The sequence below is a fragment of the Mya arenaria genome, chromosome 7 (assembly GCF_026914265.1).
Source record: "Mya arenaria isolate MELC-2E11 chromosome 7, ASM2691426v1".
Lineage (NCBI taxonomy): Eukaryota > Metazoa > Mollusca > Bivalvia > Myida > Myidae > Mya > Mya arenaria.
Window position 1 is genome coordinate 31,332,034 of NC_069128.1, and position 25,921 is coordinate 31,357,954.

The 25,921-nt window shown below is 33.6% G+C and overlaps 1 protein-coding gene across 1 annotated transcript in view; it reads left to right on the forward strand.

Annotated features, from left to right (window-relative positions):
- The window catches only part of LOC128240175 (electrogenic sodium bicarbonate cotransporter 1-like), a 47,883-nt gene that overhangs the window by 2,315 nt on the left and 19,647 nt on the right, over positions 1-25,921 (forward strand). The window contains exons 2-6 of the mRNA XM_052956692.1: positions 14,588-14,774; positions 15,077-15,199; positions 23,943-24,081; positions 25,011-25,171; positions 25,670-25,837. Coding sequence (XP_052812652.1) covers positions 14,684-14,774; positions 15,077-15,199; positions 23,943-24,081; positions 25,011-25,171; positions 25,670-25,837 — 682 coding nt within the window. The 5' untranslated portion in view covers positions 14,588-14,683. The remainder of the gene's footprint in view (positions 1-14,587; positions 14,775-15,076; positions 15,200-23,942; positions 24,082-25,010; positions 25,172-25,669; positions 25,838-25,921) is intronic.

Consider the following 25,921-nt stretch of genomic DNA (forward strand, 5'->3'; position numbering starts at 1 on the left):
TCGTACTGCCATGATAATATCATATATCCTATTTAATACCGTAGTTTCACAACTTCGTATCTTTTAAGTAATGGTTAAAAGTTGTTATAATGTTCTTAAAGAAATAAATGGTTTAATGTGATACAGTCGCTTAGTCATTTATTTTGTGTAAGTACATATTAACAATCCTTGTTTAGTGGTCTACATTTTATTGTGTAAACTTCCACTGTTTATATCGCTTCACCTGATTACATCCCTACTTAATTACAGAAATGAATGTACTTTTGAAGTATACTGTCCTCTAATTCGACAAAAAATAATGTTGAACGCTTACATCTCTATGCATTTGATATACCATAAATACTCTTATTTGAACAAAATATAATGTAGGACACTTACATCCCTATGCAGTTGATATAACATACGCAATATAGTGTTTGAGATACTGTTTGTGAGAATTTAACCTTTGTTGGGTCGAACTTCAAGATAGTGGCCCGTGACCGTATGTAACATAGTTTAAATATATTTTGATATACATCTTCTTCACATTGAACTTCGATTAGGTTAATGAACACGAAAAAAACACCCAAAAAAGAATGACCGCCGTCACAAAAATGAGTGAAAAAAGTGTTCGTAAAAGTATTATAGTCTCGCCCCAACAGTGCAAAAGTAAAGTTAAGGAGTGCAAAACTTCTTCCGGCAAAATTAATTAAATTAATGAAATCAGCGCCGTATCTTATAAGTTTCGACACATGGTTTCCGGAAACTAAAATGTTTTAACCAATAAGAGGCCAACATGTAATATTGCTGCGGGCGATTTCATAAGTGTGTAAATAATAAAGATGCACGTCTGTTCAGAGAATAATGAATACTAGTGAGTCTAATTGACTGGAAACAATTTGTTATGTAAATTAATGGAAAAGCGAATGTATAAATAAAAACTTCAAAAAACTCATGCAGTAGGATGTGACAGGACGTTGGAATAGTTACCAGAGCGCGAATTACGACCCTGCTTGTCATTTGGTATATTAATTTACGGCTTTTATTAATTGTTTGTAATTAGGCCACCTAAAACCAGCTTACGTAAATACACACACCCTGAGACCTATACAATATATAAACTTTAGCATGGTCATATATTGTAAAGAAAATAAATATGTTAACCGCCTGCCATTGGTATAAAGATTTATGATAATTGATATAAAAACTGGCAAATCGGACACAATGATGGCCTGGGTGAACGACCCGCATCTGTTTACTAGAATGTACTTAAAATATTCCCAATCCGAAAAGTTGTATACTGTGGCGTAAAGGTGAAATTCAGAGTCATATTTATCTCGTGGCTACGTCACGAATAACAAATTATTACAACAGAATATTAATCACTCTCGTTTGCACGATGTTGCGCGAGAGTGTGGTCTTGTGGTGCTTAGTTGTAGCAACTAGGTATTTAGTCGTTATCACGAGGTACTTGATCGTAACAACGAGGTTTTAAGTCGTCACAACGAGGTAATATTTTGTGACAACGAGGTACTAAGACGCGACAGCGAGGTGCTAAGTTGTGACAAAGAGGTACTTAGTCGTTACAACGAGGAACTAACTATCACAACGATATATTTAGTCGTAACAACGAGGTACTTGGTCGTAATAACGTAACAACGAGGTACTTAATTGTCACAACGAGCTACTTAGTCGTGAAAACGAGGTACTTAGTCGAGTTACTTAGTCGTATTAACGTAACAACGAGGTACTTAATTGTCACAACGAGCTACTTAGTCGTGAAAACGAGGTACTTAGTCGAGTTACTTAGTCGTATTAACGTAACAACGAGGTACTTAGTCGTGAAAACGAGGTACTTAGTGCTACTTTGTCGTGAAAAAGAGGTACTTAGTCGTGAAAACGAGCTACTTAGTTGTGAAAACGAGCTACTTAGTCGTGAAAACGAGCTACTTAGTCGTGAAAACGAGGTACTTAGTCGTATTAACGTAACAACGAGGTACTTAATAGTCACAACGAGGTACTTAGTCGTAACAACGAGGTACTAAATCGTGACAACGAGGTACTTACTCGTGACAACGAGGTACTTAGTCGTGAAAACGAGGTACGAAGTCGTAATAACGTAACAACGAGGTACTTCACTTTGAACTCATATTCGAAAATGCTGTGCAAGTTTAATTACTTTAACATTAACTTCGAAGTAAAAAAGAATCATTTTCGACTTATATATACTGTGTAGAACAATTTCCCCGTTTTGGATTAGACACGTTGAGTACCGTGTCTACGTGTATATTCTCATTAACTGTTTAAAATAGGTTTGGTATATATATATATATATATATATATATATATATATATTCATAAGCTATAAATATGATGCATTTAATCAAAGACAGCAGTATATTTCAAAATCTTACAGTTTTATTAGCCACACCATGAAGAAGGGGCATGTTTGACACGGTTTATTAATATAAAATGTAACGCTTTAATAACCTGTCATTACAAGTGGGTTTAATGTAGAGCTTGTCATTTTTATTTCCAACTGAGGTTATACGTGTGTTTGGTCAAGTTAACATTCAACACGAATGTACTTTAAGGACAAAAGTTATTCATTTGGAAGTTTTTTGGCCAATTTAGACTTCCTCGCGATTGTACTATAATGACAAAATATTTTGAAGTTCCTTGGCATATATGTTTGGCTGCTGTAATACAATCCAATTCACACTTTAGGATAGGTACGTTGGATTAAAATAAAGTCTATTTCTTGTAAAACACAGACAAATTAACATTTGGCAGACCACTCAGGCCTTGTGTTCAATGCAAGCGTATTGGTTGAGAGTAGAATGTAGTGGAATAGGTGTCCCCCTCTCACCCAAGAGGTTGTAGGTTCGGTCCCAACCAGGGGACCCTTTCCCATGGCCTTTAAAAAATAACACAGTACATGTTTTTGCCCAAGAAACGTACTCGACAGTGATCTTATAAGCTATCGACTTCAGAGGGATGGCGCAAGTTAAAAGTTAACGCTCCTAGGTTACGCCCCCTCTAACGTCAAATCCTGGAACCGCCTCTGGTTCGATATAAATTTAACCATGTGCCTACCTAGACGAGAATCCGCAAGAAAACGAACTTTTTTGTTTATACATGCATATGTATTATATTACCTCTGTTCTGCCAAATTATATCGAAGAAAATGACCTCCCATACCATGGGTTTAACAATGACCTTATTTGACAAATGATAATATGCCTGTTATTCCCAATACATATAATCCGACTTTTATGAGGATTAAAAGTTAATTCACCAGCCCAGAGTGTAACTAATACTCATATCACTACTGGGTGTTATAGACTAAGGCTAAACTATGGTCAAATCATTTTCAAAAACATCGATATAACAGAGTTCGACATAGCGAGATTCAACTGTATTAAACGATTGAAAAATACAAGGAGATGGGGAGTTCAACAGTACCTTAAAGGCTTATATAGCTTTTTTAAATGAAATACAACCTCTTACTGATAACTTTCTATAAATGGCTGAAGTATTTACCCATCCGTTTGCGAGTTCAGACTTACTTCAAGTATATCTCATAGCTGGCATTATCATGCAGAGATTGAATTTGTTTAGGTTAAATTATATATACAGTCTTACCCCGTTTGCTCACAATCGCTTGGCTCGAACTCCTTCTGGTTTAACTCAGAATTTAACATTTAACATGTAATAGCTTCAGACGATGATGTATTATTAGGATCAAAGGTAAAAACCTAATGCTAGTTTTTTATGAATGAAACATAAATGCAGATTCATATCTGAGGTACACCTCTAAATTTAGATAGAGGTGAATCTTCACATTCTGAGATGCAATTTCACATTCTGAGGGGCACCTCTAATTTCAGATAGAGGTGCAACTTCATATACTGACTTTATGTTCTGGGGGCACATCTAAATTCAGAAAGATATGCAACTTTGTACTTAACGGAGGTGCACCTCTATTTCTAATGTAATGGCGACTATGAGTGATTTTTGGACCCAAACGGTACGCAGTAAAAGGCAACTTGAATGCGACAGTAGCATAAATGACAGACACTATGATTGACGAATGATGAATGGTGTAAATGAGGGTATTGTCATTCAGACTGAGCTAAACAAAACAGTACCTGATCTATATCATCGTAAACAAACAATAGGTGTTGGCCTCTTTTATTTTTATGCCGAGTTTGTTATGTAAAGTGTGTCTTTTAGTTAACCATTATCCATTTATTGTGAGTAATTGTGTTTATATTTTAGTTGTTTTTTTTTATTTCTCAAAGTTTAGCCATGGGTGTTTAATATGAATTGATTTTCAATATCGTCATTCTTACCCTACAGATTTTTTTTCTGATTATCATTTAAAAGACGACCGATCGACAAACTGGACAATAGTTATAATGTGAACTTCTTTCAATGGAATATACGTTAATGAGTATCGTTACATCCACGTGAAAGATACTATGTGGTCAACTGTTTGGATATACTGCCTGTTTTCAATGAAACGTGTCGTACGTTTTGTGTCTGTTCAATGTGACATTGATTATTGGAACGGAAACCAATGATAAAACGGAAGACTGAAATAGAAAAGATAATAATAAACGTGATAATAACAAAGAAAAAACTCAGGTGAGTATCTTTGTATGCGTTAATGGTACATTCTGATAATGTGATTATTTGATCATGTATGGAAGCGTATATGGTACACTCTGATGATGTAATCATGTATGGAAGCGTATATGATACATTCTGATAATGAGATCATGTGTGGAAGCGTATATGGTACACTCTGATAATGAGATCATGTATGGAAGCGTTAATGGTACACTCTGATAATGAGATCATGTATGGAAACGTATATGGTACACTCTGACAATGTGATCATGTATGGAAGCGTATATGGTACTTTCTGATAATGTGATAATGTATGGAAACGTATATGGCACGCTCTGATAATGTGATCATGTATTGAAGCGTATATGGTACACTCTGATAATGTGATCATGTATGGAAGCGTATATGGTACTTTCTGATAATGTGATCATGTATGGAAGCGTATATGGTACATTCTGATAGTGTGATCATGTATGGAAGCGTATATGGTACATTCTGATAATGTGGTCATGTATGGAAGCGTATATGGTACATTCTGATAATGTGGCCATGTATAGAGGCGTATATGGTACATTCTGATAATGTGGCCATGTATAGAGGCGTATATGGTACATTCTGATAATGTGGCCATGTATAGAGGCGTATATGGTACATTCTGATAATGTGGCCATGTATAGAGGCGTATATGGTACACTTTAATAATGTGATCATGTATGGAAGCGTGTATCGTACAATCTGATAATGTGATCATGTATGGAAGCGTATAAAGTACACTCTATATTGTGATCATATAATTGTATGTCGAATTCCCGAGTTGTTGTTACACGACATGTTTCAAAGGTACTTTTATAATTTATTTGATACTATTTTAACATGTTATGTCGATTTTTTACGCTGTATAACTAATTCGTCGACAAAACTGCATAATACTATCATAGCTATTTAGTAAGTGAACAAGAGGTTTGCAATGTGTGGTGTTATAACTCGTCAAGTCAGCCAGACTTCATGATCACATTTATATCAGACATACGGTAAACTCATCGACAAAGGATAAAATCAGCTTAATTTATTGGTAAGGATTGTTTTTAAGTGCCGGCCATGTTTTTAAATTTTCTATACCAAGACTAAAATAGCATCAGAAACAATTTATGACTTAGAATATACCACTTCAAATACTGCAGCCACAGAAGAAGATATCCACGTGTGTAAGATATTTCTGGTTTGGAGACTTGCTTTCGATGTTTGTTGACAAGCTACATTTGAGGCGATCGTATTTCAAAACATATTGATTAGTGAATGGGTCTGCGTTTACAAATCGTAATTCATAGTCACTGTGTTTAAGTATCATTCTCCCAAATAAAAGAAAGCCATATTGAACACCTTCGATGCGATTTGTTAACTGAAGATGGGTTCATGCACGGGTCATTGTAATCACGGTAGATGCTAAAAAGGTTTGCCGGAAGAGAGGGGATTTAAGGGGTTTTAAGATATCAATTTTAATGACATTCCTAATTGGCGTTGTAGTAATTTTAGTATTTCACCATCAGTTCCGTGACAAAATACCCATCGTTTCATTAAACGAGATTAAAAAGGAAACAATTGGAACCAAAACACGCTCTTTATAAGCTTCATAGTGTACATGGGTGAGTACTTTTATATGTGTACATGTATAATTGTTAGATTAAGGATATTTTTAGTTTTATGGAAGCGTATACTGTGTATATTTTATATTATGGAATCGTATATTGTATGTATCATGGAAGCCTATGTAGTATATATAATAGAAATATCATATTATTTCATATTGTATATTTTATGGAAACGTATATTGCATTTATTATGGAAGCGTATATTGTATTTATAATGGAAGCGTATATTGCATTTATTATGGAAGCGTATATTGTATAAACCGATGATGTGATCATGTAGTCTTGACGAATTGTTATGTTGACTGAATGATTTATGAAACTACATGTTGTCAAATTTGTTTCGACTTGTATGCTTACTTTTTGTCGACGAATAACGTTAAACGAATTGTGTAGTCTATTTACAATCAACAACACACAATAGGTTCAAAACGTTTTATCGATAATAAGTCGACTTATATATGGGCAAAATGTCATGTTATAACTCAAGTTTAAATAATGCTTGAAATCATCTTTGGACCAACAGGCTGGCAGAATTTTACAAAAACACTACGTTTAAATTCCATATTGACGTTTAACGTGCGGCGTATTTATTGGTTGAATAGCCAATGTTTTGGCGTTCACAGTAAAGTTTGTGAAGTAATCATTATGTAACAGTGCTGTAAGAAGTACCCGGGTACGCAGATTTGATCAAATCACCAGTATATACTATATACGCTTCCATAACTTAGGCAATAACTAGGGTTGAGGATGACTTCAAAAAGTGTATTTGGCTGCTGAAAGAAATTGTAGTGAGTTATGCATTTGCGTAGATGGTATAAATTTGTTAAAGAACTTTGGTACAACATGGGGATGACGTGTTCGAACGGGAAACAAAAGGATTATCTGAATATGTCTATTTTGCGTGTTATAAATTTTCCTAATTATATGTTCTGTAGTATGCCGTATAAAGCCAGTTGATGGTTTGATAGCATTATGTTTTGTACTCATCTGATGAATTGATTATACACTCAAGATTAGCAACCATATATTACATATGCCTGTCGTATGCCTTTTTAAGTTTAAAGGAATATATTTTGGATACCGTTTCATGGGAGTCTTTTCATTAGAAATTAAGTACTTTTATCAAACATCAAACAGGTATCTGAAACACATCTAACTCAATTTAAAGTATGGTCGAAGAACAAGCATCTTATCTGCGGTTCATCCGGTATGAACTATAATAATTTATACATATTAAACTTGTAGATTTCTTGTTTTTAGAAGTTAAGGGCTAAACTGAATTTATTACAATTAAGTTTTCATTGTTAAAACATTGTATTGGACAATCTTGTTAAAACGCAATAAATAATTGAATCAAAACTGCCGTAAAACGTTCACTTCAAATTGAGACGTCAGACGTCTACAATGATATGCTATTCTAAATTTACTGTTTTATTTAAACCACAAATGAAAAAAATAACATTCGCAACCTAACAACATAGTCACCGCAGTAAGCTTCAATTGCAAACAACACCGCCTTTCATTAAGATTTTTGTATGAAATTTCCGTCTCGCGAGCAGTCAGCGTTAACGTGAAAAACGTCACTGTATTGTTTTATAATTTCCGCTCTATGTACGTTAATTAGTGTATGTATTTACCGTCATAGTCTTGAAACTTCAGAGGCTCTTGTCAATTTTGCATTCGCTTACCAAACCACAATTGTTCTGAATTTAATTAACCGTAAGACAATCAAATGTGAGACTGGTTTTTTTGTATTAAATTATTATGTTCTGATTATAAGACAGCGAATATTTATAGGACGCAAGGTAACTTATGTTACTACGACTTTATCTTTTTGCCATTTTTTTTGTTCTAAACAACAATTTAAAAAGTGAACGAATGATTGAATGAATGAATGAATGAATGAATGAATGAATGAATGAATGAATGAATGAATGAATGAATGAATGAATGAATGAATGAATGAATGAATGAATGAATGAATGAATGAATGAATGAATGAATGAATGAATGAATGAATGAATGAATGAATGAATGAATGAATGAATGAATGAATGAATGAATGAATGAATGAATGAATGAATGAATGAATGAATAGATGAATGAAGCAATGAATGAATGTATGAATGAATGAATTAATGAATGAATTAATGAATGAACGAACGAACGAACGAACGGACGGACGGACGGACTGACTCACGGACGGACGGGTGGACAAACGAACTGAACGAACGAACAAACAAAAATCCGTATGACCGAATGAATGATTAAATCAATAATAACTAATAAAAAACTGAATCAATCAACCAATTAATTAATCACTCAATTAGGCAATCTATTAACATATATTGAATGAAAGAAATAATGAATCAATCCAAATTAGTCGGCCAATCAGTTATTCATTTATCGATCAATTTGAATGCATTATTTCACCAATGTTATCCCACGGAATGAATCATTGGTGATATATTACGAATAAATAAGATGTAATCGCTTTAACTTCTTTGAATGCGACCTTAAGCGGTCAATTGTAAATTCTCTCTTCCATTATGATACCTCGAAACCACATCCGCACCTATTTTTTTGCGAGGGTCATTAATCATGAAACATACGGTCGTTGATGACAAAGAGATGGTGTGGTCAGTTTTTAATGATTTCTAAAAAGAAAGCGTTTCTATTGGTCAGTATTTTGTACGTTAGTATTGATACTTTATATTGAGCATAGCCCAAGACGCGTGTAACATTTTTGATAAATGTTTACTGAAAGAAAATCTATATAATAACTTATTTTAAAAAGAGGAAAACGTGGATACAAGTTGATTTAATCTAAATAGGGTAAGATATCCGGTGTTCTTTTCAATAGAATAAAATTATGAATGTCAGGATGTGATGAAATACTAAACCGTTTGAAGAAGTTACCTAATACTGTAACAAATGTGTTGATATGACCTGGTTAAATAATACATGTGATTTGAAATACAGTCGATTATTGCTATGTTGAACTCTGTTATCTCGATGTTCTGGTTATTTCGTTTGTCTTCGGTTAAGTTATACACTTTTTTGTATTTCGGTTATATCGAATGTTCGTTATCTCGAAGTATTTTTTCGAGGTCTCAACAACTTCGTCATAGGGAGTTTTCACTGTATCAGCGATACGATGATCATTTCTGTTTTTTGACATAAGCTTTATGCAAGCTATCATTAATGCACAGCATGATTTGAAAACATGAACAGACGTGAATTAAAACTAAAAAAAACTCTTCCAAAAATTGGGAACATAGTATAAAAATTAAACCCTCCAAATTTTACGACTTAGTTAAACAGAAATAAAATATGTATGTCTTGCTTGACAGCTATTGTATATCAGTAAATTTAGGACATAAAACTGCGATATGAACTATTTTTATATCTACTTGTGTTTGATTGATATATTAATATGTTTATTTACAGAATGTTTCTAGTATTTTTATAAACATAGCTATCCTTACAGCCGTCCTTTGGTCACGGAAAGTTACAATAAATATAATCTTAAATATACGACGAGTTATAAATAGCACTCGTATGTAATAAACATATACTTCATGTTCGATTTAACGGTTTATTTTCGATATGACGTATTTATGATTGCGCCGAAATGCAAACACTTTAAAGTCGAGCTATTTCAGGATAAAGAATGTATTTTTTGTATGATTTTAAGAGATTGAACACATCGAGCCGATTGTTTAAACATTTTAACAACTTGATTAACGGCATCACAAGTTTTGTAAGTTAACAACGACGATGTTAACAACGTTGTTAACTTTATCAAAGTTCTGAAAGATCGACCCATTGATAATTCCTGAGACTACATAGTCCCAGACATGTTCAAGTGGTTTTGGAAAAATGTAGATTTTTTTTACAAGCATGATTTTCTTTCTTATATTAATTAAGGATTACTTAAACGAATATTTTCATAATTAATTGTATGTACTTGCAGGTATAGTACATTATATGAAGTAAATGAACATGTATAATTTAGAATGCGTATATACAGCATATACTTAAGTAAATTTGGTAATACATTATTCATTTTATTTGCGATATTCTAGCCTCTTTTTCCTGTTCTTTATTAATCTCTAACTTTATTATACATCATATAGGACATTAGAATAGTTCATATTTCATATAACCGGTGTCAATGCTTAAATGTCTGTAGGACATCCTTTAGGGTGTGAATTTTAATGAAATTAAGAGACACCGCTTTTCCGGTTAGTGTAGTTTTTACACCGACATGAACATTTGCGATGTTACAACATCTAGCTACATGAAAAATGATGTTTGCAAATCTCACTGTTGTGGTTAAGAATGCTACATTTCAACATGACCTATTTCTCGTCTTAACAGCCAGTGGCGTAGCTACATATTTAGGCTCTGTAGGCCTGAGTCTACAACTTTTTTGAAAAATAAATGACAAAATTCAAATAATCGAAAAATGCAATAAAAACTAATAGCTACTCAAACACTTTGAACAACTCATAATGTTGGAAAGGTCTCGCCGAGACGCATCCATAGCCGTCGAGTTTGCCGGTCCAACCCGGGGAGCCGAGCCTCGGCACGGCCGCTTAGTCCCGCCCGGCCGGGCTCGAGCCCGGCACCGGCGGACGGACCCGTACCTGGTGTTTATTTCAACTACGGCCAGAGTGTGTTGCTTGAATTTATTCCTATCATTGCATATGTAGTTAAGTTTGTGTGTTACAAAATGTGCATATCAATTGATGTAATTGTGCCTTTTGTTTTTTCTCCTGGAGTGCTCCCAAATTGCACCATTTTGCTTCTAATTTAGACAGAAATCTTGTGTATTCCCAAACTCACCAAGCACCATCCGGCCTACAAGTGTCTTTAGGCCTAGCTACGCCTCTGACAGCGTTCGTATTCATAACTCAGTTTGTCTCAAGTCATGGCACTTGGCATGACAGTTTTTCGTCTCATACAAACTTACAGACTGTCGTAAATATTTAGTATTTATTGTAATCTAGTCCCTCGATAAAGCAATATTTCTAAATAAGATATTGTTATATTTGTAACTCAACTATTTCTGAATGGAATGTTTACATAAGTATGACTAGTCGATGTGAATGAAACGTGGTTAAACTATTATATCATTCAAGGTTTTGTCGACGTTTAAACAACTTGACTATCTGTATCATTCTAATTTGTAATCACCAAAACGTAGCCAGTTGTCATATCAAGTTTCTCAAAACCTGTTATTGTACGTAAATCAGGTGTTCACATATTGAAATTTAAGTAATCGTTTACTTCTGTCCTTATTCATTCAAAATATTAAGGTCATTCCCAGATATATGGAAACGCATATAGTTAAGACAATTTTCAAATATTTTGACGCGTATTTATTTGAGTTAACTTCAAAATGTATGGGAGCGCATATAGTTCAGTTAATTACCAAGTGTATGAAAGCACATAACGTAAGGCAATTCCCAAATGTATGGAAGCGCATATGGTTATGGCAACTCCCAAATGTATGGAAGCGCATAAAGTTTAGACCATTCCCAAAATGTACGGAAGCGTATATAGTTAAATCTATTCCCAAATGTATGGAAGCGCATAAACTAAGTCATTTTCCAAATATATGGAAGCGCATATAGTTAAGTCAACTCTTAAATGTTTGGAAGCGCATATAGTTAAGGTATTTCCCAAATGTAAGGAAGCACATAAATTAAGGCAGCTCTCAAATGTATTAAACGCATATAAGGCAATTCCCAAATATATAGAATCGCATATAGTCAGGTCAACTTCCAAAGGTGTGGAAGTGTATATAGTTAACGCAATTCCCTAATGTACGGAAACGCATAATGTTAAGGTAATTCTCCAATGTATGGTAGTGCATACTGTTTAGGCAAATGCCAAACTTATTGAATTGTATATCTTTAAGGCAATTTTAAATGTAAGGAAACGCATAAAGAATATGCAGATGTTGTGATAATACAGTTTTGTCGACTGATTTTATGGGGGAGACGATTAGGGGACAGTTGGCCACAGAGTTATGGTTTTGGTTATGTGCACGAGTCAAACATGCAATGCCGTTTATTATTTTGTATTGTCCGTAGGCAAGGGAAGCTATTTCATGGCAAGAGGTCGAAGAATTATTGTCCCTTAACTAAGTTTTAGTAACAGTAGAAATAGTTACATAATGGTTAGACATACATAAGATATATTTTTCCTCGTAGTGTTCACCTTGCCGCGAGCTATATCCGTAAACCACACGTAAGCTGAGGCACGAAAGATACTTAGTGTCGACAGTATGTTTTATTCCATGGGATGGGAGTATTTTTTTTCAAATATGACGTTTGTTATTTAGGTTAATCAGCAATAAGTCGCTATTGATTTTAATCAGGTGATTCTGTATATTTAAAAAGAGGCTGGGCCAGTAGGCAAATTATTATATCGACCACTTAGCTAGCAAAGGGTTTATACTAGTATGCATTTACCAAATCATAATAAAATTCTTATACGACATGTATCACATTTAACCAATTATTTAGGTAACTTCATATTTTAAATCTTAAGTAACCAAAAATAGTTGATAAACAGATGCTTTAACGAAAGTAGTGTCTTATAAGATACCACACTTTATGAATAGGTGAATAATATGGATGTTATGTGGGGTTTTTTTAACATTAAGTGACTAAATATTTGCTATGAGAGGACTTAGTATTCGTATTAAAAAGAATTACGGTATATTAATTATTGTAGTACAATTATGCAACAATAATATAAGCAGTATTAATATATATAGTATTGCTTGCAATAATGAATAGATAAAAGTGAAACGAATATTTGATCTATACGTTCCAATGCAAGATATATTCGAAATTGAAAAAAAAAAATACATAAAATAAATCTACTCCATTAATTACGCATTTTAATAACTTGTTTTGTTTTCATACAGATACAATAAAAAATAAATTTGAGATAGAAAAAATCACAGCATTTTTACGTTTCAATTCGCAATGTCTATTTTAACGTACTCTGTTTGCGTTGTGGTTTTAGAGTATCAGACAAAACAACATAATTTAAGTCATTATGAGTCTGCGTCAAACACGCCTTCTAAATGTACATTATATGTGTCAATAAACAGCCACTTAATTGGTAGCAGACAACAGTCTTATTAAAAGGATTTCGTTGCGTAACCGTAAATGATATTTTCAACACCTTTATCCACGCCTTTTGACATTGAGTTATATGTTACCCCTAAAAGTATAAATTTGATATAGCCTCTGGAAACATTCCTGTCAAGTATTCGTTAAGCCATCTGTTTAACTTATTGTGCTGGTACAAGCGAGTGGTTTCATCATCTTAAAAACTGATGTCGTTAAAATGAGACAGTCATAATTTGCTTGACGGATGAAGTAAAAAGCCAGCGACTTACTTCTGTGCGGAATTAATATTACACGGTTTGTGTCGTTCATGGAATTTGATGGTACATTTAACAACTTTTTTTTTAGATTATTATAATTTCTTATGTAAACAACTGTATATTGTATTATTTTACTTAAATGCATCGGTTTAAATGTACAGTCAAAATTCGCTAGGTCGAAGTCGTTAAGACCTCGGGAAATATTTCGAGATAACAAACATTCGACATAACCAAAATACAAAAAAGTGTGTAACTTAACCCAACATATTTGATTTTTTTTTACATAACCAACACATTGAGATAAAAGAGTTCGACATAGCGGATTTCGACTGTATCAGTCAATGTACACTGAAGTGATATGGGGTACTTTGAATGTACATATCTATTATCTTATTGGAGTCGACAAAGAGATCTCTGTTTCCACTAACATCTCAAAATTAGGGAAGGACTGTTTCCTATTGTTTTGAGAATTGTGATTATGTACCAAACCAAATATAAGGGAATATCATCACAGTATTTTTTTTTTTAAATTACCAAAAAATAATATACATACACTACGGCAAAATAACGTATAAGAAAAATAGAGTCGGTCGAAATAGTGGAAACAAACATGATTTACGCCTAATGAGTAGGAAATTTAATGAAAACTAAGAGCGTGCCAAAAATATGAATTTAGATTTCACTTCAAATGTTGTTCAAATGTAGATTTATATTCCAAATGTTAGTTTTAAAACATATATCATAGTGATCAAGAATATCGAACGTACGATACATTTGTTGACATGTTTGCCTCATTAGCAGTATTTATTTGCTGGACACAATAATCGTAATTAGATGTACACGACTGTTACACCTGGGCGAGACAGACATATTGTCAACTAAACGCAACTCATTCTTCCTTTTCTTTCAGATTCCAAGCGTTCACAATACAGCGGGAATTCTTCTGATTTTACCTACAATTCACCTATACGTTGCCTAGCAGCGCGCACCTGTCTACGTCACAAAGATGGCTGACGATCCGAAAGCAATGGAAGAGGGTGGATTGAAAGACCGCGGAATCACGCGTGAAGTCAGTTCGAGCGATCTCGAAGATCATGGTAATTTAAAAGATAATTTATGTTTTTTAAAACAATACCATTTGGCTTCTTTTCTTATCAACGTAAAATGTCAATTTAAAGAGACACTCATTGCACGGGTACGTGTACGGCTGGGCTTCATGTTGTGTATTTTGTCATTTAATTGTACAGTATACAATCATGTTAAGAAAGACATATACGATACCCAGAGGAAAGAGAATTAAACTTTGAAAAGCTAGTCCATGCGTATCAGTTCAGAACACGCTTCATAAATTTATGACAAACTTCGAAACTTATTAAGAAATGTGTATTAAAATCTTCAGCAAGCAGCAGACACAGAATGGTCCTAGGAGTCCGCATGCCGAAACGACCAAAGCGTCCAAGGAAACGACGAAGCAACAAAAGCGGCGAGAGACAGCCTCACAGCGACTTTAACGTCCAACCAGGTAAGTCACCTGTATATTGAAACATGTATGTACACCAGGGTGTTTACACTGTGAGCATGTTATACCTTTTTGAGAACTCCAACACTAGTGCCACTATGTTGAAAATCTATCTTAAGTATGTACTCGCTCAATGGATTCTGTATGACAGGAACCCCAGAGTTATCACGTTAATCGGAATTTGTCAATAAACGAAATACCAATAACATGATATGAGTCTTGGAAATTGTGATACGTCAATGGATGTACGTTGAAAACCGGTACATATTGTAACAGAGTAAGTTTCGCCACGTGCAATCACTCCTGGGTCATTTTAGGTGAAATTTCCATGGTTAAATTCGTAGTTTATTGCCATGAAGTCATAAGGTGAAAAATTGAAATGGATAATCGGCATTAATCGGCATCAGTGGATAATTAGAGTGGTCAAGATAGCTCTCGTCCTAGCAGAAATCTAGCAGTTCCGGTATAGATAAGTATTTGTTTTTGATTTCTGTTAAGTATCGCTGAACCTTTTGTCGTTAGCATATTAAAGGCTTATTCCATTTTTGTCATGTACGACAACAATATCGTTTATAGAATAACAGTTAACATGTTTAACACAATAAGGCGGATGTAAACGTCAACTCAATGAACTACCATAACCCTATGTTTGAATATAATTCTAGCACCGGAATGAAACGAAACAACCTTCATTAGTATTTATTCATAACCTCATATGAATTCCTTCATTGCATGTTTCCCTTTCCAATTGTGAAATGCACTCATATACTATAACTCGTTGATAAATCATGTTTTTATGATAAATGACTCCCCTACTTGATAGATTGGTAGTATGAATGATAGAGAGTGCAGACTGTCAGAATTGTTGATTTAAAGCGGAATAGACATTTGCTTGCAACGTTCTCTTTTCCGTAATTGGTCGATCTTTTCCGGAGAGCTACATGGTTTCTTAGATAATTATATCGTCGCCGTTCGACATGTTTCGTATGGGCATTCGGAAACGATCGGGATATTTCGTTGATCTCCGAAATTAACAATAATGTTCGTAGTGTGCATCTTATCGCTTTGTTTCTCTTATATATAACATAATACATGTCATGTCTCTTTCACTTACTACAAAATACCCTTTTTGCAAATTTAGCATAATTCTGATTAACTCTATGTAATTTAATATAATTTCACATTTCTCTCTTTTCCTGTCATTGGTCGATCTTTTCCGAAAAGCTCAGATTTTTTTTCGAAAATCTATCGTCACCTTTCGGCACTTTCCGTATGGGCATTCGGAAATGATCGGGAGTTTTCGTTAAACTCCGTAACCATCACTAATATACGTTGTGTACTCTTACATATCATGTCATGTCTCTTTCAGTAACGATCTTATTCCTTTCTTAAAGACCCATTTGACATACTTCTGTTTAACTCCTTGGAACTAAGTATTTAACTCTTTTTTTTCTCTAGGACATCTATCATTTATACAAGGTAAACCATCTAACACGTCTACTACTTTACGTATTTTATCCCACTATTCGTTCATTGCACATCTTAGTCAGACATATTCAGTTGTGTAACAATTGCATGAGGTATATTGATTTTTATTTAATTTTTTTAATCTACTCGGTCATGTTTCCCACTTATTTAACAAGATATCTATCCTATGTTATATATTATATTTATATATTTGAATCGAGAATATTACCCACTTTCTTTCTTTTTATAAGGTTTGAAGTTTTAGTTATTTTTATTTTCTTCAATTTTAAGATATTTGTATCACAGAAGCTATTAAAGTTTCGTGTACATACCACTTTGATATATATGATAAATTAAATACGAAGACGTGAAACACTTTGGTAGTGTTTTTAAAGGATGGTAAAGGACAGGGGCAACTAAAAATCAAGTATACATATCGAAATATGTATTAAACCTACATGTTTATTTTACTCTATGATGATACACGCGATATATTTATTGCTTTGGTATGCGCGTTTGTAATGGTTTTGGACACTTTGTGACGTTTTAAACGTTATTCTCATAGCATACTAGACTGGTACCTTGCGATACATTTCCTACAAAAAATGTTTTTGGAGTAAAGAGAATGAGGGTACCAGTCTAGTAGAATACATTGAAAAGAGTAGCCAGTCTAGCCCGTCTTGCTTACGCATAAGTATTCCACACTGCGTTACTCATATTGTAAGAATAGACCCTATGATAACGAAAAATTCATTTACATTTCGTTTCGAAAACAGCAATTTTGGTTTGATTGAAATTGTTTACTATCAGTTCACAGGCAAATTACTTCAATATAGATTAATAATGATATTTTTCACCTACTTTTTAATCTTATTTCTTGGCAAACTTTATTTTTAATTTGCACTCCACGAGTAAAACGCATTAACTTTTTATGATACTTTATACGGATTAAATTTAAATAAAAAAACCTCAGATTCTCTATTAAATATTTTCAGTGTAAGATATAGCTGCATTGAAGCAATATAACTTGATTGAGTATCACGTAAAAAAGAGCATATACTCTGTAATGGTTATCTTTAAGCCCGTCAATATAAACTTTTGGTCCGTCATTCGGTCCGATTGACAAAGTAGCATTCAATAATAACAGAACCATATTTGTATACAATTTCCTTTAACTTGTTTAATAATATTCGAACTGAGCCAGTTTTTATATTTGCTTTCAAAGATTTTATTGTCTATACTTTTTTTTTTAAATTAACTAGACTTTTCCGTCCGAATATGACCTAGTCATATTATTTTTTGAAATAAAAGAAACTTTTGTTTCAAATTAGAAACATCCCACAAAATGACATTTCCGACACTTAACGTCAAACTAAATACGCTTAAGTTTTACGTAAAGCAAGCATAGTTGTTGGCTTAATTGTATAATCATATATTGTACTTTACGGCAATATTTCAATGTCACATTGCTATGCTGTGTGAATATCATTGTACTCGCTGGGTTGCTGGTATCATTAGGCGTACAATGTTATATGGTGGCTGATTTCCGAGAAAATACGAAACTACGACAAATAACGTATCGCCAATTTTCGTACTTTCGCCCCCCGCTCTTAGAATACCCCCGCCCCTCCCCACGTGGCGGCTTAGTTTCGTTTTGTTGTGTTTTTGTCCCGCGCTTCGTTTCGTTTTGTCGTATTTTTGTATTTTCAACCGCAGCTTTGAGTATTTTCGAATTGTCATATTTAAAATCATCAATCTTCAAGCTACATATTTGAAATATTCTCGTATATTTTTAGTTATTTAAAGCATGCTTTAACTTTTATCATGTTGCCGTTCCAAATAAATAATGATATCATATTTCTTCTGAAACGATTATTCAATTTGAAATACAATTTCACCATTATTTCATTAACTATGGAAGCGTATATCGTATATACTAATGATGTGATATTTCCTGTTGTCGACTTGTTTTAAATCGACTTGACGAGTTATTACACTACATGTTGCCAAAATTATATCGACTTGTCCCTTTAGTGGATATGACGACGTATTTTCTATCGACAAAACTATTACTTATATTGTGAAGTCACAAAAAAACCTGTTTTACCAGATTTGTTGACAGATTTTGATGTCAACGTATCCAGTTCATAAGTGATCAAATCGATATAATTGTGGCAACGTATCGTTTTATTACTCGTTAAATTGTCAAATACAAATCGATGATCACATCATCTGCATAAACTGATAAACGCTTCCATACGGGTCAAGATTAACGTGTTAGTGTTTAATACTTAATCACGATTAACTGATATTTTCTTCAATTTAGTACGTTTATTACATAAAATAGTTCTTAATATCCGGTTATAGTCTGTACTTCCGTATGATTGTAAAATAATATTGTGTTTTTCTATCCTTACAGAGGCAATGGAGGGTAATTGATTTTTACTTAGTATAATAAAACTATCAAAATAGTTGTATTTATTTAATGAAGTATTCACATAATGTATATTCCTATGGTCATTACGCTCAATTTGAACAGTATAGATTCAGCAATTTCAAATCGCTTGGTTAAACAAGTTCGGTCCACAATATGGAACAACAACAAATCTTGGATATCACGATAACAACAGTTATGTGAACTCATATATAACATATATTTTTACATTCGGTTGAAGCTAGATATGTATAATATTATATGTGTCTGTCAACAGAAATGGTCGATGGTATAGTTAAGCAAGAAATTAAATGTCTTCAATTAGAGATATGTTATATATGGGGCTGGTTTTCAAAAGAAATGTATTTTTTTTTTGTTATTTATAACAATATGAATATTGTATGTATTAATCAGTTGGTGGTTCATAGTCGTGTATTTTATGTATGTATCGTCCATATGTTTGGCATGCATATGTACACGATTTGTTCCCGTATTGTACACGTGCTTGACACATGTTGCACGAGGATTTGTACACGTATTGTACACATATTGTTCACGTATGGAGAAAGAATTGTACACGTATTATACACGTTTTGTACACGTATTGTACACGTATTGTACACGTTTTGTACACATGTTATACATAGATTTGTACACGTATTGTACACGTATTGTACATGTATTGTACACGTATTGTACACGTATTGTACACGTATTGTACATGTATTGTACACGTATTGTACACGTATTGTACACGTATTGTACACGTATTGTACACGTATTGTACACGTTTTGTACACATGTTGTACACAGATTTGTACACGTATTGTACACGTTTTGTACACATGTTGTACACAGATTTATACACGTATTGTACATGTATCGTACACGTATTGTACACGTATTGTACACGGATTTGTACACGTAGTGTACATGTATTGTACACGTACTGTTTTCGTCTTAAAACTCAGTGGATTCTTATGGTGAATAATTTGAGTTAAATACTCGTATGGCTTGTATAATTTCAATGTATACGTTTCCATAATTTAATAAGACTTAAATGGAAGCCAGTATGTATGGAAGCGTATATCGTATATACTAAAAATTTGATCATGAAGTCGTGTCAACTTGTTTTTTTTTCAACTGGACGAGTTTTGACGACAAATCAGGTTTAGCACATTTTGCCGATTTGACAAAGTATAAATAGTTATGACGACTTACTTTTATCGAAAACACTAATTGAACATGTTATGTCGTCCTTATTTAATGATAAGATCGACATAACATGTTCAATTTGTTTTGTCGATTAAAGTAAGTCGTCATTTATATATTAGATAAGTTGACAAGTCGATATCACTTTGGTTACATGTCGTGTCAAATTCGACATGACCTAAGTCGACAATATTACATGATCACCTGAACAGTAAATACGATATACGCTTCCATACTGTATGCATTCAATTTGGTTGGTCATGCGTAACGGAAATCATGAAAACACGAACCCAACCCGTCTTTTTATATCTACAAATGATATACATATATATGTAATTATATAATTAAAGCCAGTACGAAGGACAGACATGAACTTTCAATGAGCAATTCGTTTTAACTTATGATAGTGGAAGTTATAAAATAATTTGTAGCATTATAATATCATTAACCTAGTTTTTGCTTATAAATTTCAACAAAAACATAAAACAGCTGATTTCATGATATTATAGATATCATTTTTCACATCCTTTTAAAACCGTATACGCCATTTCCGTTTCATTTTAAAAACACAGGATGCTTGCTTTATAAGCATTAAATAAGTCATTTGCATAAACGGAAATATGAATTGAATTGTTAAATACATATTGTTAATGTTCCACTATGCGCTTTATTATTTCTTTAATTTATGCAAGTGTCATTTTTCGCTGGTCTCATATAAGTACACTTTAACTATTAAGAACAGGAAATAGCGACGAAACAAAAATACAATACATGGAGCTCACACAAGACTTTTGTGCATAAATCATATGACATTTTTATAAACAGGAAACTGTTTTATTTAACTACGTTTTATATAAATTATAATAGCTGACGACATGAGTTTTTTGCCTTGCGGGTTAAATTAATTGTTTGAAAATTGTGCAAGTTAACCTCGTAACCTTTAAGGCCTATAAAACATAAGCGTCATGATGATGATCATCATCTTTTTCATCATCATCATCATCATCATCATCATCATCATCATCATCATCATCATCATCATCATCAACAACATCATCATCATCACCACCACCACCCTAACCAACACCACCCTAACCAACACCACAACCATCAGCATCACCACAACCACCACCACCACCACCACCACCATCATCATCATCATCATCACCATCATCATCGTCATCATCATCGTAGTTTTGGAATTAGACACGTCACATTTTCAATACTTCTTATAATAACAGGGAAATACAAATGACGTTCACTTTAACTTTAAGCATACGTTTTATTAACTTTAAGCATACGTTTTATTTTAAATATCCAGATATTTACGTCAATGGGTGTTGTCTGAGTGTGTAATGAGTCAACAGCCCGATGTATAGCAGCTTGTCAAGTTGGTGTTTCAACAGGTTTTTGAAACGTTTCTTTCATGTTTTGTAAGTTCATGCACTTGCTTCAGAATGTAACGTTTGTCCAAACACAGTGACACGTTTACAAAACAAGAACTGTTTCTCTGTCAAAATTAAATACAATATATGGGCTAAAAACATATTTACTTCATGGAAAATTCACATGTTCCAGTACAAACGATAACCACTTTGATCGGAATCTGAAATATTATAAAGATCACCCTGTTTAGCAAAGAATTGTCCAATAAATTTTTAGAACTTATGTTAATTTTGGGAAAAAGAAACGCCATTGAATATTTTTTTTATTAATTACAATGATCAAATAAATATCTTAATGAATATTTCATTTTATTTAGTTCAAGGCCAGATGTGTTTTTTTTTGTCAGATCGTAAATCAAATAATGACTTCGCCTGACCATGAGCAAAGCATTAACATGTCAATCCTCAGTTTTAGGTGTCTAACGGACGGAAGATTTCATGTGAAAAATAATAGTGTAAAATAATGAAATCTTTGAGGTCAACTCCCTCTATATATACATGACCTTTCTTAATCATGTTCTCTTTAATTGTTAGTTCTATGCTTTAAATCAGATTTAATGTTTCCAAATTAATTTCAAATCTGCACCAATTTCTTGAAAGTTTATTTCAACAATCTTCATTAAGCCATTTTTTTTAACTTAATCTGGATTATATTATATACAATTTAGTTTATTGTGTAAATTATAAAGAACATATTCATTCAAACTAAATAAAACTGTAAATATTACAAAGTAAAAAAAGCGAGCTTAGTTTAATTCTGTTTAAGGAGATATATCGAGAAATTAAGGACTGGCATTAACGCAAACTAGCACGAAAAAATGCTCTAATCATTGTAGTGTTCACCTTAGCGTATTTGTTTAGTTCCTAAATATGTAATATGACGTAAGACGACGTAAGAAAACAACAACAACAACAACAGCAAACGACAAAACAATTAGCTAATTTGAACTTAGCTAGACTTGCAAATTTGGTCTTGAACATAAAAAGACATAAATCTTAAACTTCCAATGAGCAGTAATATTCATTACACTAACTAGCATAATAAATAAATGTCCAGTATACGACAAGCTGTCCTGGTTACTGACACTGAAATTGAAACTGGCCATTGGTCATCGAGTCGGAATGGTCGAAGTAAATGACCAGTCATTCGCACGTGGCCAAATACATAACAAATACTAGTAACTTAACCATAATGAGAGCCATAAAGATGACAGCCATGTTTGATTTACGGTCTGCTTTAACAAAGGTGTCGACTGACGTGTTTAAATGATTTCTCATAGTCTTACTGTTTCGTAAGGCTTGAAGGGTAAAGTTCATCCGTTTAGAACTGGTTAAAGATTGTAAGAATGTACTTTACAATATAAATGTTTCGATGCACCCTAGTTGAATAAAAATTTATTTTATGTCAGTTCGTACTAATATTCTTTAAGTCTTTTACTGGTCTACATTAAATTGTAAACTACCAAGTAACTGGACCAGCCACTTTTTATATCTACCGCTTCACTTGATTAAAATCAATGGCGACCGACTGCTGATTTACTAAAAAAAACTGCATTAAAAAGCTTTAGAAGTACTGCAATTTGTTGACAAAATATAATGTCGACCACTAAAGAGTATAAATGCCTCACTTGGCAAGTAACACAGAGAGAATATATTGACTGTCATTATATACATTTAGTCCGAAGGGTATTTGAATCAGATAAAGGATAAACGCATAAATTGTCACCCCAGTTTATATAACATAATTTGTACGAAATATCACCTATCTTGTACGATGTTGTGTCTTCCCGTGTTTCAATGGACGTGTTTATACTCTATGTATTACTTACACTAACAACTTTTCATTTTCATTTTTCTAAAATACTGATTATTTTCTTCATTTTTTTCTTTCCTTTTCATTACTTTTCTTCTATTACACATTCTTACGCTTTTAACACGTTATTCACTAATTGTATGTGCAAACATCAAGTATTTTGACCAATATGGGCGTTTTCTGATACCAAATTCATTAATTGTGTTTGTTAAAGAATGCTTTAGTTACATATGGCTTATAACTTTCTTTAACCTTCTAACATCATCAACGAAATAATCCTTCTAAAACGTGTACAGTGGTCAAACAGAGCATATTTCACATCAACACCGTTACTATAAATAGCAATATTCTGAGTTATCTGTCCTCTGATTTCAGCTGTCCAGTCACCTACAGAGACGGTACAGAATCTTCTAGGCGAGGTTGATGATGAACAGCATCGTCCCCATTCCACGTTTACCCAGATGGATATACTGTTCCCCTTCGGTCAAGATAAACAATGGCGAGAATACGCAAGGTAGATAAATCGGGACTGTTTATTATAATTTTGAAAGGATTAAGTCCCTTGGTAGTAGATTTTGCGTTGACGTTCAGTTTACTTTGATTAATCAAACTCCATCCTTTCTCAAATAGTCCTATGAAATAAATGCAAGGTAGGTAAACCGGGATTGCTTATTATAATTTTGAAAGGATTAAGTCCCTTGGTAGTTGATTTTTCGTCGAGGTTGACTTTTACTTAGATTAACCAAATTCCATTTTATCCAAATGGTCTTAAGAAAAAAAACGAAAGGTAGGTAAATCGGGATTGATTATTATAATTTTAAAAGGATTAAGTCCCTTGGTAGTCGATTTTTCGTCGACGTTGAGTTTACTTGGATCAACCCAACTCCATGTGTACACAAATGGTCGTAATGTTTACTGTTGGTGAGGGAAAAAGTGGCGAGAGTATGCAAGGTAGGTTAATCGGGAACGGTTATTAAAATTTTGAAAGGATTACGTCCCTTGATAGTACATTTCGTTTCAAATTTAAAAGTTTCATTGAATAACCCAGCTCAATATTTGCATTTGTTCAGGAAAAACAGTAACGAAAGAACGCAAGGTATGTACATCGTGAACAGTTAATATTTTATTATTTTTTTTGGAAAAAAATAAAGTCCTTTCGTTGAAGATTTTCGAACAATGCCATCCTCACTCCATATTAATCCAAATTCACATACTTTTAATTATTGGCCCGGAAAAAAACAGCGGCGAGAACATGCAAGATTCATTGTTCTAATTCGGCATTGCACATCTCTGCTCAGTATTAATAACTGTTTGATTACCTGTGGGTGAAGTTTGAGGAAGATTTAGAAGAAGGTGGAGAGCGATGGTCAAAGTCCCTAAGCAACCCTTTCCTTCATACTGTTTGATGTTCGGTGATGACTAAATATTATAATTTCATTACAGATGGGTGAAATACGAGGAAGATTTGGAAGAAGGCGGAGAGCGATGGTCGAAGCCCCACGTAGCCTCCCTGTCCCTTCACTCCCTGTTTGAGCTCAGGTCCGCTATTCTTAACGGAGCTGTTATACTGGACCTCGATGCCTACCATATATCACAAATCACAGGTAAATTAATCAAATTATCAAAATCGTTTAACTACTTATCCTCGTATGTGGATATTTAAATTGCCATATATATTATCGTTGAAACTCTAGTAACTAGATCATTGAGTTCGACGTCACAGCCCACTAAATGTATCAACTGATAATAAACGAAATACAATGCACACCAGACGATTGTGATTGGCCCGTTTAAAGCGATGATGTATAGCAGTCTTTGTAATGAAACTAAATGCAAATGCTTTAAAGATATAGATGTGTTAGCAAGAGTACTGCGTAAACCATTCATGTACAGTCGAACCCCTCTGGCTCAAACCCGCTTAGCTCGAACTTGATGTGAAAAAAGTAAAAAAATAATATCATCTAAATGTAACATTCCCGGTTGGCTCGAGTTTCCGGGGCTCGATAAAATTTGCCGGTCCATGAGTGTTCGAGCCAAAGGTTCGACTAATGATATCTTATTCAAACTGCGCGCATATTTACGTAAACCTGTTCCTGTTTTAGACATCGTATTAGACAACTTTATCGCCAACAAAATGATGGACGAGGACATGAGAGAAGAGATCAGAAAAGTGATGACGTCAGCTCACGTGTTCGCCCATCAAAAGCGAAAGCGCAGTCTTATGCCCGGAAGTGAAAGCGAGAAGGCGCTGAAAAAGTCAATGTCAAAAGGTAAAAACATACATGTCAACAAGGGTCAGCCTCGATACCGAATATGGTTTCCTTCAACCATTTTATCCTATAACGGGTCACCAA